At 41.0% G+C, this 18,792-nt stretch overlaps 1 protein-coding gene and 1 pseudogene across 2 annotated transcripts in view; one reads left to right on the top strand and one right to left on the bottom strand.

Moving 5' to 3' along the window:
- The window catches only part of ZNF169 (zinc finger protein 169), a 52,246-nt gene extending 36,978 nt beyond the window's left edge, over window positions 1-15,268 (bottom strand). For both annotated transcript variants that reach the window (XM_033413650.2, XM_004284127.3), the window contains exons 1-2: window positions 14,718-15,268; window positions 1,887-1,974 (exon numbers count right to left, since the gene is read on the bottom strand). In XM_033413650.2, the coding sequence (XP_033269541.1) occupies window positions 1,887-1,919 (33 nt within the window). In that variant the 5' untranslated portion in view covers window positions 1,920-1,974; window positions 14,718-15,268. The remainder of the gene's footprint in view (window positions 1-1,886; window positions 1,975-14,717) is intronic.
- Window positions 14,326-18,647, top strand: LOC125964902 (heterogeneous nuclear ribonucleoproteins A2/B1-like; annotated as a pseudogene).
- Window positions 18,648-18,792: the final 145 nt, after the last annotated feature.

Raw genomic sequence — 18,792 nt, 5'->3', positions numbered from 1 at the left:
ATTCAAAAAAATTTTTTGAGATTAAATAAAAGAGTGCTAATTTCCTACTAGTTAATAGCCTCTAGGTACAACCCCCTTCTATGTCACAACTCTAATGCATATTCCAATTTCTCCTCTCAGGTAAAAGCCCTTAGGAAAAAATGCCTAAATGTCATGATGTATATATAGGTCAGAAATTTCTATATAATTCAGAACTGACACATAACAAAGTACCTGAAAATGCAATTTAAAGAACCCTAAAATATATAATTTCTATGCCTCAAATAACAAACGTAAAAACAAACAAACCCCTTTGTTCTTTTGTACTTTCAAAGTAAGTTAAGATTGGGTCCATTTATGAAACAGCTATGTTATAAGTGTCTTACATTTGCAGGTACGGAAACTTCATCTTAAAAAACAAACCTACTCAGATGCTCATGCCCTGGAATCAATTTTTCATGAATGAATAAAAGAAAAAATGTATACTGAGAAATGTTGATCATAGATAGGATAAGGTTCAGGGTGTGCTAAGGATCCCACAGGAAGTGGCAGAATAGGGACAGGAAAAGTAATGTTCCATTTTGGCCAAGAATGCTTCTCTATTAACATCAGAAATGGTAAAGTGAAACACACAAAAGAAAAGCCCCCCACCCCCACCCCGGGAACATTCTGAATTGCATGCACTACATAAAACATTTTCTCTCAAAGGTATAAAAGATTTGACAACTGAGGGACATACAGCCCTCAACGATATCTGATAACATCAAAACCAATCATTTTTAACTGATACAGTAACAGACAAATATCCACTATATGAGCTCAGTATTAAGATCAAGTTCATATCTTACAAAAAAATTCTACACTTGTCATATTTTTAGGACAGGCAAAGCAAAACTTAATTAGCCCAACTGACACTATTTTTGGTAATTGATATAATCAGCATAAGCATCCCACCTGGCATCTGTTTAGGTGGTCAGTAAATGTTAACTCCGTTTGATTACGTCATGTTCACAATATGCCTAGTCTCAGGGATTAGAAAATCTTCCCTTCAGGACATACATTCATTCGATTACCATTTATGGCAAATTCCTTCTCAGAATCCTTCAAAACCGAACTTGTTCCAGGTTCAAGTCCACACTCCTCAGCCTGGCTTTCAGGATTCTGGCTGAACTACTTCCATCCAGGCTCAGAGGGGATGAAAGCAAAGCCTTCAGGGGCAAGGCAAGTAATGAATGAATCAGGCACCTCAGCCATGGGGTTAAGGGGCACAAGGGGGTGTGACTACACCATGGAGATGCCATTTGGCTCCAGCTACTTGTCATACACACCAAGAGTGTGGACTCAGTACTTAGGTGTAATCTTCCAGTTTTTAAGCGTGGAAAACCCAAATATAAAGCATGGGGTCAGCAAACTAAATCTACCCACGAATCACCAGCAGACAGCAGATCAGCATCCTCACCTCTAAACAGAGAAAAATGATGTGACGAAAGGCCACTGACTGCTCCAAGCTTCCCATATGATGAGGGACAGTCTGCAGGTCACCTGCTCTCTGAGACGTGCTAGGCTTCCAGCCACATTCCCACAAGAATGCATTCCCTCAGCTCTTCAACTTGCCAAATCTGTCAGGGGCAGCTCAGGCAGCTTCTTCCTTGAAAGCCTTCCTTCACTTTTTTAGGCCTTGGGAGTCACTGGGCACATAAGCATGATTGTGTTTTAACTGTGTTGATAACACTTTACTACTTGATGAATGCATAGGTCATGAATGGAGCAGAGGAGTCTGAGAAAAGGCTCCAGGTAAGATGAACCACACCTCCAAGATCAGGGCTACGTACCAACAAGGCAGCTCCAAGACAAGAAAAGGCAATGGGTCCATCCTGCAAGAGCTAGGAAGAAATTTCAGGACTCACCTCATCCCTGGTTGTCAGGAGCCCTGGGGCCATATTCTTGGTCTGCTGAGTGCTCTTCCTAGACAAGAGTCAAGTTGCAGAGGCAGAGCTGGGGAAAGAGAAGAGAAGTGAGGGGGTGCTTGGGAGAAGTACCCTTCTATCCAGCCTCCAAGTTCAGCATAGGCAAGAAGGAGGTAAGGAAGGCAGGTTGCAGAGGGCATCAGAGCCATCCATTCTTAACCAGTGTCCTGTAAGTAAGGCTCCCAGAGCTGGGCCAGCAGCAGGTTTAGTCCCAATCTCCAGTTGGGAAATGAAGTCCACAGCCCCAGCATGGATGAGACTCTATTAAGTCACTGTGTGGACTCTATTAAGAGGAAAGGGCCTCATAGTGCCCAGAGATGAGCATTCACATTGAGAAATAAAGTGACCTATCATAGTGAAAATAGAAGCTCCCCATCCACATCAGCCCTGAGGCCAAAGGACAAGGCCTAGGAAATTCAAAACAGAAAGACCACTACAGCTCAGGACAGAATGTAGATTTGGGGGACAGGGAGACTTGAAGCACGGTAGAAGCCATAACCTGGCTGCACCTTCCCCTTCACATATATACCTAAGATTTGAAATGTGACTTGAAATTTAAGAATGGGCAGTCATAAAATACCTTAGGTCTTCAACAAGTCAATTTCATGACAAATTTTTTTTTTTTTTTTTTTTTTTTTGCGGTATGTGGGCCTCTCACTGTTGTGGCCTCTCCCGTTGTGGAGCACAGGCTCCGGACGTGCAGGCTCAGTGGCCATGGCCCACAGGCCCAGCCGCTCCACGGCATGTGGGATCTTCCCAGACCGGGGCACGAACCCGTGTCCCCTGCATCGGCAGGCGGACTCTCAACCACTGCACCACCAGGGAAGCCCCCATGACAAAATTTTTAAGAGGAGAGATTGTCCTTAATGCAAATCCACTTAAGAGATAAACCATTCTTCAGATGTCATCTATTAGCCTTGACTGACTAGTCTGCACAAATGAACTGAAGAACATTTTGGGGACTATGAAGGCCAATTCAAATGAACTGGGTATTAGATGATGTTAGATAATTATTGTGAATATTGTTAGGTAGGATCATGATATTCTGGATATAGAGAAAAACAAGTCACAATTAGAAATGATGCTGAAGTACTGAGGGTGAACTGACATAATTTGCAATTTTTAAAAAATATGAAGGTTTCAACAAGTTAATAGCATAAAAAGAGGGAGGTCTTATGGAATAAAAGGAAGACTTAAGTGACACAGCAATCAAATACAATGTGTGGACCTTGTTATAGGAACACTGATAAGATATTAGATGACATTAAAGAATCAGTATTAATTTTGTTAGGATTAGGCTAAAAATGGGCTGTGCTGATACTCTCTGCAAATAATTGTGGCTATATAATAAAAAGTGCAAAATCTACAACTAACATCGTATTTAATGCTGAGAAACTAGATGCTATCCACTAAGATCAAAAACAAGGCAAGAATGTCACCTTTCACCACTCCTATTCAACACCATGCTGGAATTCCAAGCTAATGTAAGACGATAAGAAAGGGAAATAAAAGGTATACTGATTGGGAAGGAAGAAATAAAACTGTCTTTGTCTGCAGATGACCTGACTGTCTATGCAGAAAATCCCAAAGAATCAACAAGAAATTTCTAGAGCAAGTGATATATCAAAGCTGCAGGATACAAGGTAAAAATCAGCTGCTTTCCTATACCAGCCATGAACAGATGGATTTTGAAATCAACAACATTAGCAACCAGAAAAATGAAATACTTAGGTATAAATCTTTTTAAATTTTTCATATAAGATCTATATGAGGAAAACTACAAAACTCTGCTGAAAAAAAATCAAAGATCTAATAAAATGGATAGTCCATATTATGGATAGGGAGACCTGATATTGTTAAGATGTCAGTTCTTCCCAACTTGATCTATACATTCAATCCATTAAAATCCCAGCAAGTTACTTTGAAGATATCAACAAGCTGGTTCTAAAGTTTATACAGAAAGGCAAGGGCCCAGAAGAGCCAACACAATACTGAAGAACAACAAAGTCAGAAGACTGACGTGACCAGATTTTGCAACTTACTATAAAGCTACAGGAATTAAGAAAGTGTGGTATTGGCAAAAAATAAATTTAAAAAATAGATAAATGGATCAATGGAACAGAATAGAGAGCACAGAAATAGACTCACATAAATAAAGTCAACTGAGCAAGGAAAATTTAATGGAGAAAGGACTATCTTTTCAATAAATGGCAGTACTGGAACAATTGAACATCCACATACACAGACCTTATACCTTCCACAAAAATTAACTCAAAATGGATAGTAGGGACTTCCCTCGTGGAGCAGTGGTTAAGAATCCTCCTGCCAATGCAGGAGACATGGGTTTGAGCCCTGGTCTAGGAAGATCCCACATGCTGCGGAGCAACTAAGCCTGTGCGCCACAACTACTGAGTCTGCGCTCTAGAGCCCGCAAGCCACAACTACTGATCCTGCGTGCCACAACTACTGAAGCCTGTATGCCTAGAGCCTGTGCTCCAGAACAAGAGAAGCCACCACCATAAGAAGCCTGCACACTGCAACGAAGACCCAACACAGCCATTAATTAATTAATTAATTGATTGATTTTTTTAAAAATGGATAGCAGAGCTAAAGGTAAAATATGAAACTATAAAACTCCTAGAAAATAACATGGGAGAAAATTTAGGTGACCAGGGACTTGGCAGTGTCTCTTCAGATATAACACCAAAAATACAACCAATGAAAGAAAAATATTGATAAGGTGGATTCTGTTAGGATTAAAAGACTTCTGTTCCGCAAAAGATACTGGCAAGAAAATAAAAAGTCAAGTCATAGACTGGAAAAAATACATGAAGGAAAAAAATGACAGAGTGGAAAAGAAAACCAATCATAATCACAGTTAAAAAAAAACTTGATACACCTCTCAGTAAATGAAAAAGCAAACTAACAGTAAAGAAGAAAAACAGAAGGTTTAAAAAATACTATCAGGCAGTACTGATCAAATTGACATTTATAGAATGCTAAACCCTGCAAGTGTAAAAGGGGCACAAAGAATATTAACCAAGGAAAATGAAATTCCAAGGCATATAAAACAAGTGACCAATTTCAAAGGACTGAAACTTAAAAAGAGTATGTTCTTTGCCCAAGATGGAATTAAAGTAGGAATCAGTAAAGCAACGCTGGTCTAAAGGAGATACGGATGAAAGAAAAAATTCCATGGGACATTTAGAAATACTTTTAACTGAATGATTGTAATAAACACAACATATCGAAACATATGACAACTAACCAAATTTGTGATATAGATCTATTACAGGTGTATTGTGTCCCCTATGAAATTCATATGTGAATTCATAACCTCCAGTGCCTTAGAATGTGATTGTATTTTTAGACAGGTCTTCAAAGAGGTAATTAGGTTAAACTGGCATTATTAGGGTGGGCCCTAATCCAATATAACTGGTGTCCTTATAAGAGGAAATTTGAACACAGACAGGTCCAGAGGGAAGCCCATGTAAACAGGGAGAAGACAGCCAGCTACAAGCCAAAGAAGGGCCTCAGAAGAAACCAACATTGATCTTTAACTTCTAGCCTCCAGAATTGAGAGAAAATCAATCTCTGTCGTTTAAGCCACCCAGTCTGTGGTGCATTATTATGGCAATTCTAGCAATAAACACAGCAGCTAAGGCAGTTCTTAAAGGGAAACTTATAGCTTTAAATGAATACACCAGAAAAGTTTTAATTTAAAAAAACAACTCCAGCTCCCACCTTAAGATGCTAGGAAATGAAAAGGAAAAACAAAATAGAAAATAATAAAGAGGAAAAAGTATCAATGAAATATAAATGAAACTCCAAAGAAAATTAAAAAGCCAAAGGTTGATTATTTGCAAATATTAAAATTGCTAAACCCCAGGCCTGAAACTATAAAACTCCTAGAAGGAAACATAAGGGAGAAGCTTCATGACATTGGAATAGGCAATAATTTCTTGGATATAACACGAAAAGCACAAGCAACAAAAGCAAAAATAGACAAATGAGACTACATTAAACTTAAAAACTTCTGTGCAGCAAGGGGAACAAACAACAAAGTGAAAAGGCAATTTATGGAATGAGAGAAAATCGATGCAAACCATGTATCAGGTAAAGGGTTAATATCCCGAATATATAAAGAACTCCAGCTCACTAACAAAAAACATATATCCAGACTAAAAAATGGACTAACGACTTAAATAAACAGCATATGGCCAACAGTGTATGAAAAGACACTAAGCATTACAAATTATCAGGGAAATACAAATCAATACCACAATGAGATAGCACCTCTACCCATTAAAATGGCCATTATTTAAAAAACTAAAAACAACACACACACACAGACAAAATAACAAGTTTTGGCAAGGATGTGGAGAAACTGAGACCCTAGTGCACCATATAGACACTGTGGAAAACACTATGAAGGTTCTTTGACTTGAATGGAATTGAATAAGGAATCAGTAACAATAAATTATCTAAAAAAATCCCAAATAGCTGGAAATTAATTAGAGATTGGGCAGAAAAAAACTGGACTATCAAACATAGAAAACTCTCTTGATGATTTCCATTCTAAAGGAGAACACAGAGATGAAGTAATAACTGAAAGAGGTAATGATAAGCCTTCTCTGCTCAAAACCCTGCAATGGGTCCCAATGACCACACAAAAAGGTCCACACCTATTATCTTGGCACCCACGGTCTACCCCAATAATAGCCTAACCCCCTTTTCCACTTGTTTCCATCAGTCCTCCTACAAACCTTTCCAGGCAGAAAGGACAACCCCTCATATCCTCAGAGTTGGGTGCCAATCAGTGACCCATGAGGAGCAGACAAGGTGCCTGTCCCTCAAAGCACCATCTCAAAACCAGTGGGACAAACAGGATGTACCATGCAAGCCCTGGAGTCCTCACGTGTAAGGTGCTCTGGGACTAAAGGGAACGATAGGAGTAATTCTGCCAGAGAACATTCAGAAATCTTTGCACTGGAGAAACATCTGAGCTACTTAGATAACAAGAGTGAATTTGTGAAGCATAAAGGCATGAAGGAAGAGATTGGTTCAAGATGGCAGAGTAGAAGGACATGCTCTCACTCCCTCTTGTGAGAGCACTGGAATCACAACTAACTGCTGAACAATCATTGACAGGAAGACACTGGGACTCACCAAAAAAGATACCCCACATCCAAAGACAAGGAGAAGCCACAATGAGACGGTAGGAGAGGCGCAATCACAAAAAAATCAAATCCCATAACTGCTGGGTGGGTGACTCACAAACTGGAGAACACTTATGCCACAGAAGTCCACCCACTGGAGCGAAGGTTCTGAGCCCCAAGTCAGGTTTCCCAAGCTGGGGGTCCAGCAACAGGAGGAGGAATTCCTAGAGAATCAGACTTTGAAGGCTAGCGGGATTTGATTGCAGGATTTCGACAGGGCTGGGGAAAACAGAAACTCCACTCTTACAGGGCACACACAAAGTAGTGTGCTCATTGGGACCCAGGGGAAGGAGCAGTGACCCCACAGGAGAATGAACCAGACCTACCTGCTAGTGTTAGAGGGCCTCCTGCAGAGGCAGGCAGTGGCTGTGTCTCACCATGAGGACAAGGACACTGGCAGCAGAAATTCTAGGAAGTACTGCTTGGCATGAGCCCTCCCAGAGTCCGCCATTAGCCCCACCAAAGAGCCCAGGTAGGCTCCAGTGTTGGGTTGACTCAGGCCAAACAACCAACAGGGAGGGAACCCAGACCCACCCATCAGCAGACAAGTGGATTAAAGTTTTACTGAGCTCTGCCCACCAGAGCAACAGCCAGCTCTACCCACCACCAGTCCCTCCCATCAGGAAACCTTCACAAGCCTCTTAGATAGCCTCATCCACCAGAGGGCAGACAGCAGAAGCAAGAAGAACTACAATCCTGCAGCCTGTGGAACAAAAACCATATTCACAGAAAGACAGACAAGATGAAAAGGCAGAGGGCTATGTACCAGATGAAGGAACAAGATAAAACCCCAGAAAAACAACTAAATGAAGTGGAGATAGGCAACCATCCAGAAAAAGAATTCAGAATAATGAGAGTGAAGATTTAATTAATATTTATAGGACATTCCATCCAAAAACTGCAGATTACACTTTCTTCTCAGGTGCACACGAAACATTCTCCAGGACAGATCACATCTTGGGTCACAAATCACACCTCAGTAAATTTAAGAAAACTGAAATCATATCAAGTATATTTTCTGACCACAACACTATGAGATTAGAAATCAATTACAGGGAAAAAAACGTAAAAAACACAAATACATGGAGGCTAAACAATATGTTACAAAATAACCAAGAGATCACTGAAGAAATCAAAGAGGAAATCAAAAAATACCTATAGACAAATGACAATGAAAACACGACGATCCAAAACCTATGGGACGTAGCAAAAGCAGTTCTAAGAGGTAAGTTTTTAGCGATACAAGCCTACCTCAAGAAACAAGAAAAATCTCAATAAACGTTCTAACCTTACACCTAAAGGAACTAGAGAAAGAACAAACAAAACCCAAAGTTAGTAGAAGGAAAGAAATCATAAAGGTCAGAGCAGAAATAAATAGAAACAAAGAAAACAATAGCAAAGATCAATAAAACTAAAAGCTGGTTCTTTGAGAAGAGAAACAAAATTGATAAACCATTGGCCAGACTCTTCAAGAAAAAGAGGGAGACAACTCAAATCAATAAAATTAGAAAAGAAAAAGGAGAAGTTACAACAGACACCACAGAAATACAAAGCATCCTAAGAGACTACTACAAGCAACTCTCTGCCAGTGAAATAGACAACCCGGAAGAAATGGACAAATTCTTAAAAAAGCACAACCTTCCAAGACTGAACCAGGAAGAATTAGAAAATGTGAACAGACCAATCACAAGTAATGAAATTGAAACTTTCATTAAAAATCTTCCAACAAACAAAATGCAGGACCAGATGGCTTCACAGGTGAATTCTATCAAACATTTAGAGAAGAGCTAACACCCATCCTTCTCAAACTCTTCCAAAAAAATTGTAGAGGAAGGAACATTCCCAAACTCATCCTATGAGGCCACCATCACCCTGACACCAAAAAGAGACAAAGACACTACAAAAAAAGAAAACTACAGACCAATATCACAGATGAATATAGATGCAAAAATCCTCAACAAAATACTAGCAAACAGAATCCAACAACACATTAAAAGGATCATACACCATGATCAAGTGGGATTTATCCCAGGGATGCAAGGATTCTTCAATATATGCAAATCAATCAATGTGATATACCATATTAACAAATTGAAGAAGAAAAACCATATGATTACCTCAATAGATTCAGAAAAAGCTTATGACAAAATTCAACACCCATTTATGATAAAAACTCTCCAGAAAGTGGGCATAGAGGGAACCTACCTCAACATAATAAAGCCCGTATATGACAAACCCACAGCAAACACCATTCTCAATGGTGAAAAACTGAAAGCATTTCTTCTAATATCAGGAACAAGACAAGGATGTCCACTGTCACCACTACTATTCAACATAGTTTCGGAAGTCCTAGCCACGGCAATCAGAGAAGAAAAGGAAATAAAAGGAATACAAATTGGAAAAGAAGAAGTAAAACTGTCACTGTTTGCAGATGACATGATACTATACATAGAGAATCCTAAAGATGCCACCAGAAAACTATTAGAGCTAATCAATGAATTTGGTAAAGTTGCAGGATACAAAATTAATGCACAGAAATCTCTTGCATACCTATACACTAATGATGAAAAATCTGAAAGAGAAATTAAGGAAACACTCTCATTTGCCACTGCGACAAAAAGAATAAAATACCTAGGAATAAACCTACCTAGGGAGACAAAAGACCTGTATGCAGAAAACTATAAGACACTGATGAAAGAAAATAAAGATGATACAAACAGATGGAGAGATATACCATGTTCTTGGATTGGAAGAATCAATATTGTGAAAATGACTATACTACCCAAAGCAATCTACAGAATCAATGCAATTCCTATCAAATTACCAATGGCATTTTTTACAGAACTAGAACAAAAAATATTAAAATTTGTATGGAGACACAAAAGACCCCGAATAGCCAAAGCAGTCTTGAGGAAAAAAAAACAGAACTGGAGGAATCAGACTCCCTGACTTCAGACTATACCACAAAGCTACAGTCATCAAGACAATATGGTACTGGCACAAAAACAGAAATGCAGATCAATGGAACAGGATAGAAAGCCCAGAGATAAACTCATGCACCTATGGCCAACTGATCTATGAAAAAGGAGGCAAGGATATACAATGGAGAAAAGACAGTCTCTTCAATAAGTGGTGCTGGGAAAACTGGACAGCTACATGTAAAAGAATGAAATTAGGACACTCCCTAACACCATATACAAAAATAAACTCAAAATGGATTAAAGACCTAAATGTAAGACCGGACACTATAAAACTCTTAGAGGAAAACATAGGAAGAACACTCTTTGACATAAATCACAGCAAGATATTTTTTGATCCACCTCCTAGAGTAATGGAAATAAAAACAAAAATAAACAAATGGGACCTAATGAAACTTAAAAGCTTTTTCAAAGCAAAAGAAACTACAAACAAGATGAAAAGACAACCCTCAGAATGGGAGAAAGTATTTGCAAATGAATCAACGGACAAAGGATTAATCTCCAAAACATATAAACAGCTCATGCAGCTCAACATTAAAAAAACAAATAACCCAATCCAAAAATGGGCAGAAGACCTAAATAGACATTTCTCCAAGGAAGACATACAGATGGCCAAGAAGCACATGAAAAGCTGCTCAACATCACTTCTTATTAGAGAAATGCAAATCAAAACTATAGTGAGGTATCACCTCACACCGGTTAGAATGGGCATCATCAGAAAATCTACAAATAGCAAATGCTGGAGAGGGTGTGGAGAAAAGGGAGCCCTCCTGCACTGTTGGCAGGAATGTAAACTGATACACCCACTATGGAGAACAGTATGGAGGTTCCTTAAAAAACTAAAAATAGAATTACCATATGACCCAGCAATCCCACTATTGGGCATATACCCAGAGAAAACCATAATTCAAAAAGACACATGCACCCCAATGTTCATTGCAGCACTATTTACGATAGCCAGATCATGGAAGCAACCTAAATGCCCATCGACAGACGAATGGATAAAGAATATGCAGTACATATATACAATGGAATATTACTCAGCCATAAAAAGGAATGAAATTGGGTCATTTGTAGAGACGTGGATGGATCTAGAGACTGTCATACAGAGTGAAGTAAGTCAGAAAGAGAAAAACAAATATCGTATATTAACACATATATGTGGAACCTAGAAAAATGGTACAGATGAACCAGTTGGCAGGGCAGAAATTGAGACACAGATGTAGAGAACAAACGTATGGACACCAAGGGGGGAAAGTGGTGGTGGTGGTGGTGGTAGTGGTATGAATTGGGAGATTGGGATTGACATATATACACTAATATGTTTAAAATTGATAACTATTAAGAACCTGTTATATAAAAAAATAAATAAAATAAAATTCAAAAATAAAGGCATGAAGGAATACAACTGCATGGAATAGAATATATTCCCATGTGACTGTAAGACAGAGTCCAATCAGAGTGAAGAGTAAAGGATAATTCTGGAAAGGTGGGTTGGGGGGGGGCAATTCAGAATTGATAATAATCATCACCACAACTCACTTTTCCCTGAGCACTCACTGTGTGCCAGGCACCCTAACCACTTCAGAAGCACAGGCGCATTTCCACCTCACAACAACCCTGACATTGCTATCAACCCCATTTTACAGATAAGAAAAAAGGAGGCACATAGAACAGAAGCAATATCCAAGGTCACAGAGTCAATAGGTGGTGGAGCCTAAGAGTCCAACTTCAGAGCCCAAAGGGCGGGTCCTTTTTTAACAGACAAACTAGAATATGGGGAAAGACAAATTATGCTGAGCTAACACAAAGGTGAGGAGAGAGGAAAAAGGGAAGAATTGACAGGATTTAACAGCTCATCAGATTAGTGAGAAAATATGTGAAACACAAGGAGGCAAGAAGAACGCTGAGGTCAAGGAGCAAGTGCCCAGAGCTGGACTCCTGCTATTAACAAAGATCAGCAAGGCAAGAGTGGGTATAAAGAAAGGGGAAGGGGGGATTCAGAAGACAGAATTCCAGATATTTCCCTGTTCATGCCTCTTAACTGGGTTAAGAGAGTAGGATTTAAACTGTAGAAAGGCATTTTGAGACAAATGGGGTAAATGAGCACAGGCTGAATATTAGATGACATTAAGGAATTATGGTTAATTTTGTTGGGTGTGCCATTTGGTATAAAGGTTATTTTCTTTAAAGTCCTTATTCAAAAACGATGCACACTGAAGTATTTACAGGTAAAATACCTGGGATTTGCTGCAAAATACTACAACAGAGAAAACTAAAAGAAAGAGAAGAGCAGAATGTTAACAACTGCTGAAGCTGAGTGAGAGGTACAAAGATGCTCTTTCAGTATTCTCACTACTTTTGGCTGCATTTGTAAAATTTTCATAATAAACTTTAAATGTAATAACTCCATCTCTTTCTATACCCCCAAAAAAGGAAAGGAGAAAAAACTTTATGGGGGTGGGGGTAGGGGTGGGTGGTATGTGGACTTCAAACACTGGTCTGATTCCAGCCTTCTGCTGGTGTCATTAATGTCACCATTAGTGTTAGGGGCTGAGACCAATGATCAGGAGAAAATGAACATATATTTTATCTTTATCAGCATTAGATGTATGAGACAAACGTGAAAAATAGAGCAGCTCCTTTTAAATTTTCATTAAAACTTTGAAAGTTTTAATAGCTCCAAAGTAAAAGTTACTTAATCCTCTACTACACCATTTCCCTCTCTAGAAAATGAGAATTCAACTACCTAATGTGCAAGGTGACTGAGAAAATCAAACATGGCAGTGAATAGAAAGCACACTGCCAACACAGAACTACTGCTAACAAAACAGTACTTTTCACCATCGTTGTTTTGGCAGCACTCTAAGGCCCTGAGAATACAACAGTGTGAATGGATATGGAGAGAAACAATGCAGGACAATGCAGGAGCAACTCTGGAGAAGATAGAAAGCCCTGAATGAGGGCACAGGAATGTGCCCCTTCAAGAACAAGCCTGGCTTCCTGGGAGACCACCTGCAGCTGTGCCCCAAAGGGATTATGACTTTGGCATAGGATATCAAGGACACACCCTCCATTATGACCAAAGACAAGAACACAACAAGGAAGTGGTACCCATCTGAGGCAGGGCTGCCAGGCCCCTAGGAGTTCCCTCCTCCCTAACGGGCAGTCCCCTCTGGATGTGAGGGAGCAGAGTGCTCCAGGGCAAACCTGGTACAACAGAAGTGGTTCTGGCCTCAGGATTCTCTCCCAGCACAGAGAGCAGGCTGGAAACCCCCAAGCCTGCAGCTGGCTTCACTAAAGTAAGGTATCAGAACCAGGTATGGAAGGGAAGGACAATACGCGGGACAGAATCAGGGTATGGGTTTTAGAATAAGCCTTCTCTCATGTCATGCTGATGTCCAGCATGACATTAATCTTCTATGTGCCTATGGGGGTTATTGAACCCTATTGAAATGAACGTCATATTAGCATGTACCAGACACCCGTTTTCCCCTTTCCACACTCCCAACAGCCCCAGGAGGTTCAGTACCTTGCTCAACGTGACTATGAGAAAGAGGCCGACCTGGATTTGAACTCTCCCTATGGAGGGTGGGGCTCCCACAGCAGGCCTGGGATAGGCCCCGAGGGAAAGGCAATGCCCAAAGAGATGCACACTTGAGGTTGCAGATTTGGAAGAGAAAGGTAGGGCTCTCATTCGTAAATGGTGAATCTGAGCGATGAATCCAGGAGAACTCACGGCTACTTCTGTGTATATTTACAACGTTTTCATAATGCAAAATTTAAAATAAAACTTAAGTCTGGACGTCTTACCACCCACTCCTCTCTTCCATCCCCAGTAATTCAGGGAGTCAGCCACCAGCCCCCTGGGGGTTGAGGAAAGTTCCCTGCCCCGTGGGCTGCACTCCACTTGCTCCACCCCAAGCTCCTGGAACAGCCCCAGCGCCGCAGGAGCCAGACAACTTCTGGAGTCGTAGATCTGGGCACAAGGACGCCCCACGCAAACCCGGGGATGTCTGACTCCCACCAGGCCCTTCCAACTCCCCCAGGAGCCTGCGGGCCCCGATGCCGCTGACCCAAGTCGTCCTCCCCACCCCAATCAAGGCAAGTCTGGGTGTTTGCCCCAGGCCAGTCCTTCCCCCAAAATCCGGGACATCGAGGCCAAGCGGCGCTTCCATCACCATGGTTGGCACCACCCAGCCGCGCTCCCCAATTAAGACCCAGGAAGGATGCCCGAGCCGCGCTCCCCAATTAAGACCCAGGAAGGATGCCCGAGCCGCGCGCCCCAGCAGTGGAGACGTCTGCTCCGGGCGAGGGGTACTTATGTCCTCCAAATCACCTGCACCAGTCCAGACCCCTCCGGGACAGGACGCTGGCTCCCCAGCACCGCCGGACAGCACGAGACCCGAGACCCAGCCCATAACCCCTACTAGGCGGACTGCGTCCGACCCCGTCCGGAAAACAATCAAACCTCAAGGAACCCGCGGACAGGGCAAACCAACCCCGCCTGCCCTCGCCAAGGTTTCCCAACCCTCTATCCCCGGGACTCAGCGGCCATGGGGTGGCTTGCTCACCATGAGCTTTAAAAGATGGTCACAATGTCCAGAAATACAACAGCGCGAAGCGGAAGTGCGATACCCACAATACCTCTGGGAGGGACTACAATACCCAAAATGCTTAGAGGGCTCCGAAGCTCAAGATCGTACTCGCCAGATCACCGGTGGGCGCGGGACTACATTACCCACAATGCGCCGGGGCGCGGGCACATTTCCCCACTGGACCCAGTTGTTGAGCTCCAGTACGCCTCCCTTCTGCTCTGTTGGAACCCGCGCTCAAGATCCATAATTACAGCCACTTGGGCTCTGGGAGAAATTGTGGAAAATTAGATAAGTAAAGTCTAGTAAAGTGACTTTCAGGTGCATTAGAAGGGTGGTTCAGGTGAGCACTAAAATCTTTTTTAACTTGTGGGGTCCTCTTAGTTTTTAGTCACCTGGGTGTGTACTTGTCCTCCATACTGCAGATTCACCCTAGTGTTTTTATATTTAAATAACAGCGCGTAATGAATGAACTTCTAAAATGTGCCAAAGGTCCTGGCATTTTTTTTTTTTTTTTTTTTTTTATTTATTTATTTGCGGTACGCGGGCCTCTCACTGTTGTGGCCTCTCCCGTTGCGGAGCACAGGCTCCAGATGCACAGGCCCAGCGGCCATGGCTCACGGGCCCAGCCGCTCCGCGGCACGTGGGATCTTCCCGGAGCGGGGCACGAACCCGTGTCCCCTGCATCGGCAGGCGGACTCTCAACCACTGCGCCACCAGGGAAGCCCTATTTTTCTTTTTCAAAGAGGAAAAATTCTGAAGTTTATTAAAAATAATAACAATCAGAAGAAAAAATGAGGAAAAACTAAGCATGAAGACATTTAAAGCTACAATAACTAAAATTAAAATTATTTTAATAATACAAAAATCGCTGATTAGATGTAACAGAATAGGAAGCTTAGAAACATTTCAAAGTATTAATAAACAGGGCTTCCCTGGTGGTGCAGTGGTTAAGAATCTGTCTGCCAATGCAGGGGACACAGGTTCAAACCCTGGTCTGGGAAGATCCCACATGCCACAGAGCAACTAAACCTGTGTGCCACAACTACTGAACCTGTGCTCTAGGGCCCGTGTGCCACAACTACTGAGCCCACGTGCCACAGCTACTGAAGCCCGTGTGCCTAGAGCCCATTCTCCACCACAATGAGAAGCCCATGCACAGCAGAGTATCTCCTGCTTGCCACAACTAGAGAAAGCCTGCATGCAGCATCGAAGACCCAAAGCAGCCAAAATAAAAAAAAATAATTTATATTAAAGACGTATTAATAAGCAGACATACTCTTTTTCTAGGAATTTGATGAAAGTGTTTTCAAATTACTTCCTATTTACTCAAAATGAAGTAATGAGAACCAGATTTAACCTCTTGCCTAAATCAACTTTAAAAAAACAAAATATATGAAATGACAGGTTTGAAGACATCGGACATAAGACAATGAAGAGCAATGAACCCTGAGAAAGAGGTAAGAAACCAGATGAGACTTTGAACATCACTGGATGGAGAGAAATTTCAGGCCACAGGACAGAGAAGGGAAATCCAAGTGGAGGGTCCTCTTCCTCAAGTGTCAGTTGAGTGCCAACCAATGTGCACATGTGCAACCCCCCAAGAAAGAAACTGAAAAAGATTAGAGAGAAATACCGTGAGCTCACATAGGGCCAGGAATAGTGCCTGCTCCTGCCAGACAGTGGAAATCTTCATAATTCACATGGTGTGGAGTAAAGAATTCTCACAAGAATTTTGCCTCAATGACAGGGTCAAAATTAGGCCTAAATGCCTGATTGAGAGAATCTTTATGTTAAATTTAGGGGAGAAGTATGTCAAATGTGTTTCAGAAATCTTAAAAGTCACTTCCATTTTTATATGAATCGTGTATGCAGAAATATACATATTATATAAAAAAATTTTGAACAAACTAGATTCAAGATTTCCCATAAAATGAGCAGGAAATTTAATAGAATTCACTTAAAATAGCATTTGCATATATTTCAACACCACAAAGTAATTCTAATATATATCTGGATGACTATCTTGATGATATTATCAAAAAATGCTGATAAATAATAAAACCCAGTTTGCTCTATTATTAGCATTTTAATATAAAACTATAATAATCAGTGTGACAGTAATGCAAGTCAGCTGAAAGGAACTAAAGGGAAAGTCAATATAATGGAAGGGAGAGAGGGAGGAAAATTGAGAAAGATGGAAAGCTTCAGTTTGGAAAGTTTGAGAAAAAATAGTTATTTGGGGAAATTAAGCTAGCTCACAAAACAAATATAAAAAGAGAAATCAGAGATCTAACATGAAATATAAATGATTTTGAAAACCATCTTGTGGTACGGAAGGCCTCTGCATGCATTACACTGAAGCAGAGACCATCAAGAAAAGAATGCCTCAAGAGAACAGTGTCAGGACAAGTATGCTCATGCTCATTGGTGGATATCTCTCTCATCTGTCTGGGTTGAAATCCAGCTGAAGTGACCGAGTCTGCTATTGAGAGAGAAAGGGACATTTCTATAAACACTATTGGTGGCTTAAGCTTTGAAACCACAGAAGAAAGCTTGAGGAACTACTATGAGCCATGGGGAAAACTTACAGACGCTGGTAATGAGAGATCCTGCAAGCAAAACTCAAAAGAGTATTTGGTTTTTTAACTATTCCATCCATAGATAAGGTTGATGCTGCCATGGCTGCAAAATCTCATTCAATTGATGGAAGAGTGATTGAGCCAAAATGTGCCAGAGAGGAATCTGGACAACCTGGCACTCATGTAACTGAAAAGCTGTTTGTTGGTGGAACTAAAGAAGATACCAAAGAACATCAGCTTAGAGATTACTGCAAGGACTATGGAAAAGCTGATGTCATTTGAGATAATTACTGATAGGCAGTGTGGAAAGAAAGGAGGCATTGAGAGTCTGGAAGGAAAAGAAGCATTGGGTTTATTACTTCTTTTTTTGGCTGCGCTGTGCAGCACATGGGATCCCTCATCAGGGATTGAACCCACATCCCCCGCTTTGAAAGGGCAGAGTCTTACCCACTTGACCACGAGGGAAGTTCTGGGTTTACTACTTTTGATAACCATGATCATGTGGATTAAACTGTACTGCAGCAATACCATACCTTCGGTGGTCAGAAGTAAGAAAGGCTTTATCTAGACAAGAAACACAGGAAGTCCAAAGTTCTAGGAATGGCAGAGGAGACTTTGAGGGATTCGTGCGGAGGCAGTGAATTTTGGGACCAGGATCATGAGGCAAGTGTAGAGTAGGATCTGATGGATATGGAAGAGGACATGGATTTGGGGATAGCTATAATGGGTATGGAGGAAGATCTGGAGGTGGCAATTTTAGAGGTAGCACAGGTTATGAAGGAGGAAGATGAAGATATAATAGTGGAGAACCTGGATCTGGCAGCCAGAGGCGAGTAGTGGGGAGGCTACAGAGGTGATTATGACAACTATGCAGGAAAAATTTATGGAAGTAGAAATTAGAATGTTTTTAGAAATTATAATTAGTAACCTTATATCTATGGTCCAATGAAGACTGGAAATTTTGGTGGCAGTAGGAACGTAAGAGAAACTTACAGTGGAGGAAACTATGGTCCAAGAGGCAGTGGCACAGTAAGGGATATGAGGCAGGAACCAACACTCAGCTTCTTCCCATTTGCCCTGGGCTTTACTGTGTAACTTGGAGAGGACAAGAGCCCAGAAGTAACAACAGGTTCAGGTTATCAAAATAAGAATGTTTAGAACACTTATTATCTCACACATGCATAAATATAGAATGATATGGTAGAAGACACTACAGCAGATACGGGGAGCTGTTTGTGGATGGACTGGATTATTTAATAGCATTACCTTACTATAAAGGAAGGACTGTAAAAAAATGCCTTTGAGATAGTTTCTTTTTGTTTTTTTTAAACATATTTATGGGAGTATAATTGTTTTACAATGTTGGGGTAGTTTCTGGTGTATAAAAAAGTGAATCAGCTGTATGTGTGTATATATATATATATATATATATATATATATATATATATACACATATATATATCCCCATATCC

Source organism: Orcinus orca, chromosome 6 (genome assembly GCF_937001465.1).
Source record: "Orcinus orca chromosome 6, mOrcOrc1.1, whole genome shotgun sequence".
Classification (NCBI taxonomy): Eukaryota; Metazoa; Chordata; class Mammalia; order Artiodactyla; family Delphinidae; genus Orcinus; species Orcinus orca.
Note: the sequence above shows the minus strand (reverse complement) of the source record. Positions and strands in the feature narration are given on the sequence as shown.